The following is an 8095-nucleotide window of genomic DNA, read 5'->3' as shown; positions in this document are numbered from 1 at the left end:
CGCTTTCACTTTCAGAATCATGTGATCAGCTGTGAAACTTGTACATGTAAAAACTGTGTTTAAGGTTTGATATATATATGAAGGCTGCATTGGCGTAACATAACTCGCTTCATATTATTGTATGCTATCAAAATACATCTACACATTTATATTTGCGCATGTAGAGAATTGAAAGTTCATCAGAAGGAATTTTTAGGTTCACCTTCACCAGAGACATATATGTAACACTGTATAAGGTTCATCATAACAGGGACTTTCTATACTTAGTATACATGTAGAAAGTCCCTGATCATAACACATGGAATTATAAGTTCAGTTTGGAAAGTTTGAATACCTGGCATCCATTAGATATATATAAGATTTAAATGCATTTCTGGATTTTGATGGGCATTTTTTCTTCTTCCTGCAGAAGGTGTAAAAATAAACAAAATAAAACACCTGAATGCTATATTGTTATCTGTAGATGCTCCCTTTGTCACCTGATGATGATTGGAACAGTGAAATATAAAATAAAATTTGATTTATAGGATTAGGAGGGATTTTGAGTTAATTATGGACAAACTTATAGTTGTAGTGGGATTGGTAGGAACCCATTGGTAGGAGGTTTGGATCATCATTTTATGTATTTTTAATTTAACAGGTGTGTCTACTTCACACAATTTCCTGTATTTCCCTGGGACTATAGGCCTTATCATCTGCTTTCTTTTCCTGTTTGCCGTACATATCCCACGAGTTAAAACTTTAAACAAGTCTTTGAATATGGGTTTGGTTTCACTCATGTCCCCTTTTGTCTTAATAATATTCAAAGCCTTGAGTACCATGACTAATGCTGAACTACATGTCTGAGTCACCTTTTGCATCGCCACATCTCCTTCTCGCTTGGTTTTTAGTACCTTCCATAATTCTCTGTTTACCAGAGGTACCTAAAAAAAAATTGAGCATTCATAAATGCTTGACCATTTTATCATGATAATAGAATTAATAGTACTGTTGATTAAAAACGAACCTCAGTCTCAAAACCATTAATGTTCAATATATAAATACATGTATACTTTTTTGCTTTATTTTGCTTTAATCTTAACTATACTTATATCTAAAGCAATATAATATATTATCTGAAAATATACCTTTATCTTTTTGCAATTTTCTGGCACCAAATACTTGTCTGCTAACTTTTGATACTCCTCGTCGTTCAACGGTTTCTCTATAGCTGTTTCAGCAAGTTTTGCCATAGCACTATCTATCTCAGGACCAAACTTTTTGTCCTCTTGGTTCTCTTTCTCTAACTCTAGAAAGAAGTCTTCATCTACCTCATCCAACATTTGATCAAGAGAACAACCAACATCTTGGTCATCTTCTTCCTCCTCAGACTCCATATCATCATCTGATATGTCTGACAATTCAGGAATGTCACTGACACTAACAGTTACTGTCCTATGGGACTCTTTTTGTGAATGAGTTTTAGTTTTATTCAACTCTTTTCCACTAATTTTGTTTTGCAACTGCAAAATGTTCACGGCTAAATTAGCCATTATCTCTGTTTGAGACTTTTCAATACTAGAAAACTTGTCCATCATGTCCTTCATTATTGGACTGTTATTATTTTCATTCTTGTTACTTTCACTTTCACTTTCCGGGTTCCTGGACATGCGTAGAATTCAATTTTTCTGGTTTCAGATTTCATAAATAAAAAGAAAAATTGTTCAAACATCTTTTTTAAGAGGATTAATATTCAATAGCAAAGTGAATTGATCAAAAGCAAAAAGAAAAATTAAGTTCATTAGACCACATTCATTCTGTGTCAGAAACCTATGTTGTGTCAACTATTTAATCACAATCCAAATTCAGAGCTGAATTCAGCTTAAATGTTGTGTCCATACTTGCCCCAACCATTCAGGGTTTGACCTCTGCGGTGGTATAAAGCTGCGCCCTGCCGAGCATCTGGTTACTGTATAGATTAGATTGTTGGTTTTTCTGTTTCAATTGGTTTACACTATTAATTTTTGGGTTCTTTATACATTGTAGCTTGCTGCTCGCCAAGGTGTGACTGTGAGCCAATGATCCTTGTTGACACCTGTACTTTAACTTATAAATATTTACTTTTTACACATTGTGACTTGGGTGGAGAGTTGTCTCATTGGCACTCATGCCACATCTTCTTATAATATCTGTTAAACTATTGCAATATGTACATGTACACATTTACAAAAAGTAGTTTAGTCCATCATGGTAAGCTGTTACTCAAAAAAGTCAAATTGGTTTTTTTTGTTATAACATAGAAGTGACTAAAGCCTTCAAAATCCTGCTTGTATTTTGTCCATCTGATGAGGTAAGCCTTTTTCAACTGATTTTTATTGTTAGTTCTTATGTTGTACTGCTATACCACTGTCCTAGGTTAGGGGGAGGGTTGGGATCCCGCTAACATGTTTTAACCTGCCACATTATTTATGTATATGTATGTGCCTGTCCCAAGTCAGGAGCCTGTAATTCAGTGGTTGTTGTTTGTTTATATGTGTTACACATTTGTTTTTCATTCATTTTTTTATATAAATAAGGCCGTTAGTTTCTTGTTTGAATTGTTTTACATTGTCTTATCGGGGCCTTTTATGGCTGACTATGCGGATTGGGCTTTGCTCATTGTTGAAGGCTGTACAGTGACCTATAGTTGTTAATGTCTGTGTCATTTTGGTCTCTTGTGGACAGTTGTCTCATTGGCAATCATACCACATCTTCTTTTTTATAACCCTTGGTTGCAGTGAACCTGTTTGTTTTGTTCTTTCACAGAAAGAAAGAAAAAAACTCAAAATTAAGGGCAAAAATATTACATGGCCAAATCATCAATATAGGTTGCACTTTGTAAATACAGTTTGACCATGCACTGAGGCCTCTTTTGGGTAGATATGTCATATAGATGACATATGTATTCATCTTTTTGTTTAAAACAGTTAAAATTTAATGGCAACAAAATAAAGCTGCTGGCATTTTTTTTGGCTCAAAGCTTTTTGTACCGTAGTCAGAGCAGCCTTCTGCTGGATACACAGTTTGTCTGTACTCAGAGTTACATGTGTAATTTTATGATTATTAAACACAGCCATACTTGTCAATTCCTTATAGTGAAATATGATAAATGTTATCAAACATCTTCCTATATTTATACACCTGACAGGAGAAAACGCTGGTCATTTCAGTAGATTACCTGCAATATTTTATTACTTTTCAGCCAGTTAAATCTTAGATTGAAAAATATGAATTTTAATTCAATTACGAAGAAAAAGTTTTTACAAGTCACATAATTGCTGTTTTTAAATTTTTAATTGCAGTCTTTCTTTCTAACGAGTACCTAATTCTGAAACAGAACATAATTGAATGCCATATAACCCAAGTTCATCAATTATCAAATTGAACCTGAGTGCAAGTCAGTTTATGCCCTGTAATCTTATTTTGTTGGAAGTGAACTTTCAGTAGTGTACGTATACTCACACTGCATGTAAACAATCAAATTGATTTTAATATTTATAAATACTTGAATGTTCATACAATCCATTTTTATATTTCAGCATATCTAAAGAAGGACAAAATGGGGAAGTGGAATCAGTTAACATTGCTACTGTGGAAGAACTACTTAATACAGAAACGGAAGATCTTTTTGACCATTTTTGAAATCGGTTTACCAACATTTTTTGGACTCATTCTCTTACTGATAAGATTCAGAGTAAAGACAGAAGCAATTTTACATGGAGTTAATTGGACTGATTGTTCAGAATTTAAGGTTTTACCATTCACACCTAAAATTCCAAGACAGCTGGCATACACACCAATGAATAATGTAACCAATCAAATTATGAACAGAACAAAGAATATGTTGTCACTTTCAGATGGTAATTGGATACTAACATTTATACAGTAATTATAAGGAGAAGACATGTGATTGTCAGGGTGATATAATTATCCACCAATGACCTAAGGATTAGGATATTTACAATGGGTATGATGGGGCAGCCAATATTCCAACACCATAATAGCCTGCCATATATTAGTTTAACACCTCATTGGTCTGACTATTTATTTCACAGAATTCAAAGGGGCAAATACTTATAAGTGTGTTCACAAAAACAGTACACATCAGAAACTGTACCAGATTAATATTTGTTTCATGTAATTTTAAAACACTCAGTTTTCAATCACAAAAGAGAATGTAAACTAAAAGTAATCTAAATGTACATTACATATTTTTGAAAAGTCACTATAACAGGTAACTTACCATTTCTTTTTTCTTTATCTTACACATGAACAGTAGCTTTCATTGAATGGAAAATCTCACATTTGAAATAATTAAATAGATTTGACTATTCTATATATAGAATTCCTGTAGCATTTTCTTCAATCAACTATATGTTTGAATTTCTTTTATATTGCATCAATATCTGTGGTCCATTATGATCAAAATCAGCAGAACAACTAAGAGCTTTTTGAAAATAACAAGTGTTACTTTTCATCAGGCGTTCATGTAACAATATTGATATAAACAACATTTCTGGAGTGTAACTTAAGTCAAGATGGATATCCAAACAATTGTCTAAATGTTCTCAAGACCTTTGGTCACAATTTTCAATAACTAAACAAATTATGTACTAAAGTACTGAACATGGGATGACTGCAACTTATGTTAGATGACGAATAAATGCCAGGTGTTAATATCATACCTGCCAGACAGATTATTGTACACTTTACAATTATTCAATACACATGATATATATGACATAATCATTTGAAACACAAATATATATTATTTATTTATGTTCCTAAAAATATTTTCATGAGTATTCATTAAAGAAATGTATAACATGCGATAAGGATTGTTATTTTGCACTTGATAATGTCTGTGATTTTGAATGAGATATATTCAATTATCAGTCAAAAGTCACAGGGACATGTGCAGAGGTTTCTGTGGCAACATAAAACCTGTATAACCTTTCACTCAATAGGTATAAGATGTGGTATGAGTGCCAATGAGACAACTCTTCCAATCTAAATCACAATTTGTAAAAGTAAACCATTATAGGTCAAAGTAAGGTCTTCAACACATATCATTGGCTCACATCTAACAGCAAGCCCTAAAGTGCCCTAAAAATTTTACAAGTGTAAAATCATTCAAACAGGAAAACCAACCATCTAATCAATACATGGAAAAAAAAACAGAAACCAGAAACACTTATGGTCACATGGTCCTAATAAGAATAATTTAAGATTATATATTAACATTCATCATAATTATCATGTACCAAATTACACAAGAAATTGTTTATGCTGAACCAATTTAATAATGGATGGAGTTTAATGCCACTTTTTTCATGTGCAAAATATAGTTCAGTACAGTAGTATATTTTTAGTAGAAGAATTCAGAATTTCAATAATTTGAAAGAAGAATGTGTTTGTGACTAAAAAATTGTTTCCATTTTTCAGTTCAAGGTTTTAACACAGAAGAAGAAATGGTGGACTTCTTAATTTTTGCTAATTCTACAGTGAACAACACAAAAACATATTTAGGTGGAGTTGTCTTTCAAACTAACCTATTGGATACAAAACACATTCAATATTCCATCAGGCTTAGTTCTTATCCTAGAAATACGAAAAATAAAAATCAGAAATTGAACCCAATAAAAGATGATACTAACTGGTTTACACAGTATATGTTTCCATTGTATCAACGAATTGGACCAAGGAGCAACATAAATTGTGGAGGGGATCCAGGTTTGTAACAATAATGGTTCAAGTTTAGAAGCATATTATCATTTAATGAATTACACAAGAAACTTACTGTTGAACCAATGTTATCAAGTTGTTATTAAATGGTTTAGGCTTAGCTGTGGTTCAGGTATTTAAAAATGATTGTTTTTTTACTGATTTCACATTGACATTTTTTTCTGATTTCACACTTGATTTGAAGAACAAGAGTGTTCAAGTTTTAATGCCATTTAATAGAAATAAAAAAATCCTCTCTTTGGATAAAAGAAATGTGATTTTTAAAAGTCAAATCATAAAGGAAGCTTTGAATTTTTTTAAGTAACCTGTAAAAGATTAGAGAAACATTTGTAATTTTGCAGGATATGTCAGAGAAGGATTTACAGCATTACAAACTGCCATCAGCCAGTCAGTTATATCCATCATAGCAAATGAAACTGGTTCCCAGACCAGATTAAAGCAGATAGAGCTTAGTCTGCACAGACATCCCTATCCACCATACAATGATGACAAATATGTCCTGGTCATTCAGCAACAGTTTCCTTTAATTCTCATCTTAAGTTTTGTACTGGTAGCCCTAAATATTGTCAAGGATATTGTACATGAAAAGGAAAGGAAGCTGAAGGTATTCTATTCACTATATGAGGGTAGTAATTGGGGTACCTTCATGACATATAATGGTAAAAATTCTTGCCAAAAGACTTTAACAGTAATTTTTAGTGCATAAAGATAAAATGTAAACTTTCTTTAAGACGATAAAAAAATCAGTTGAATTTGATGACTCACCCTTTTTTTTTATCCAAAAATAACGGTAACGATAATTATTTGAGACATCTGACGAATAACGATAAGGATATTTTAAGGAATCACAGGAAAATTTTAACCAATTTAACCCTTACGGTAGCCGAAAATGACTGGTTGAAGCCTGACGGTAAAGGGCATTTAACCACCCTCCTACATTGTATAATTTTTTATGCAATTCTTCGCTAATTTGTTTTTTAATTATTGTGTGAGGTTTTTTTACATCACTTTGTATTGTAATCATAAATATATATATAACACAAACAAATCATTTACCATTATAACAAATTGTTGAGTTAGAACCAAACTTGATATAAATCATCTGAATTTTCATGAAATGATGATAATGACCAATCAAAACATTGAGTTTGATGAGAAATGACGATAATATCTTTCACTTTAAAAAAAAGCTTAACTATTTCAATTTCTAACAAAAATATGCACAAACCTTATTCTAATTAACCCATCGGAAATGCATTCTTTTTGTTTAGGTAATTTTTTTCGTTGAACTATAAGAAGACAAAAAGGTTATGTCGAAATAAAATAAGAACTAAATAACAGAAATTGCTTAAATTTTAAAATTGTGTACACCTCTGAGAAGCCAAAATTTCCTAGAATTAAACTTTTTGTCTTAACCTGATTTTTGGATTTATATGACTATAAAAAAATAATTGGTGAAGAAAAAATCATATGGTGGTGCACTTCTTTTTTTGCTACGGCCCTTTGAAAATGCCCAATTTTTGATGATTTTCCCATTTTTCATCGATTTTTACCTATTTTTTGGCTATTATCGGGAAAAAAATCACAGTTCCACAATTAAACTTCTATAAAGATTTTCTCAAAATTTTGGCTGAAAATATTGACTTGATTGGTCATAAAATTTGAAAACTGGATTACTCAAAAACCATTGATTGTAAATACACAATTTTTTCACAGAGTTATGTTTGATTATAATATTTTTAAAATTCATTGATATTTTTCACTTGCATCACATGTTTTGGAAATTATTCAAGAACGAGATTTCAATGAGACTGAAAAGTCAGAAGAATACATCCTTAAGTATAGTGTATTTGAAAAAATAATAAAAAAATATAGATCACTGATGAATTGAAAAAGATATTTCAATTTTAATGCAAAAAATGTCATTTTTGCATCAAAGGGAGATAATTTAGAGCTTTTTTAATGAGATAAACATTTTAAAAGTCATCTGTGGCCAAACGAATTGGTTTTTTTTGATTGATTTTTGTACCATATCATAAAGTAACAACTAAAAGTGTAATAAATAAAATTTGTAATAAAAAAAATAATGTTTAAATATTTTCTTAATTTGTTGTACATGCGAGCCTCCTTAAGGGCATTATGTTTTTTCACTCTGTGACTGTGTGTCCATAGATTCTTTCAATCGTCCTTCTGTTTGTTCGCTTGTCTATCTGTCCCACCTGAGCCTCAGGTTAAATGATTTTGGTGAGGTAGTTTTTGATGAAGTTGAGGTCCAATCAACTTGAAACTTAGTAGACATTTTTTCTATGATAGGATCTTTCTTATATTAATG

At 31.4% G+C, this 8095-nt stretch overlaps 1 protein-coding gene across 3 annotated transcripts in view; it reads left to right on the top strand.

The window, feature by feature from the left end:
• Positions 1-9: 9 nt before the first annotated feature.
• LOC134724959 (phospholipid-transporting ATPase ABCA3-like) overlaps positions 10-8095 on the top strand; it is a 52243-nt gene continuing 44157 nt past the window's right edge. For all 3 annotated transcript variants that reach the window (XM_063588377.1, XM_063588376.1, XM_063588378.1), the window contains exons 1-4: positions 10-64; positions 3558-3878; positions 5464-5751; positions 6105-6367. In XM_063588377.1, the coding sequence (XP_063444447.1) occupies positions 3578-3878; positions 5464-5751; positions 6105-6367 (852 nt within the window). In that variant the 5' untranslated portion in view covers positions 10-64; positions 3558-3577. The remainder of the gene's footprint in view (positions 65-3557; positions 3879-5463; positions 5752-6104; positions 6368-8095) is intronic.

Source organism: Mytilus trossulus, chromosome 7 (genome assembly GCF_036588685.1).
Source record: "Mytilus trossulus isolate FHL-02 chromosome 7, PNRI_Mtr1.1.1.hap1, whole genome shotgun sequence".
Classification (NCBI taxonomy): domain Eukaryota; kingdom Metazoa; phylum Mollusca; class Bivalvia; order Mytilida; family Mytilidae; genus Mytilus; species Mytilus trossulus.
Note: the sequence above shows the minus strand (reverse complement) of the source record. Positions and strands in the feature narration are given on the sequence as shown.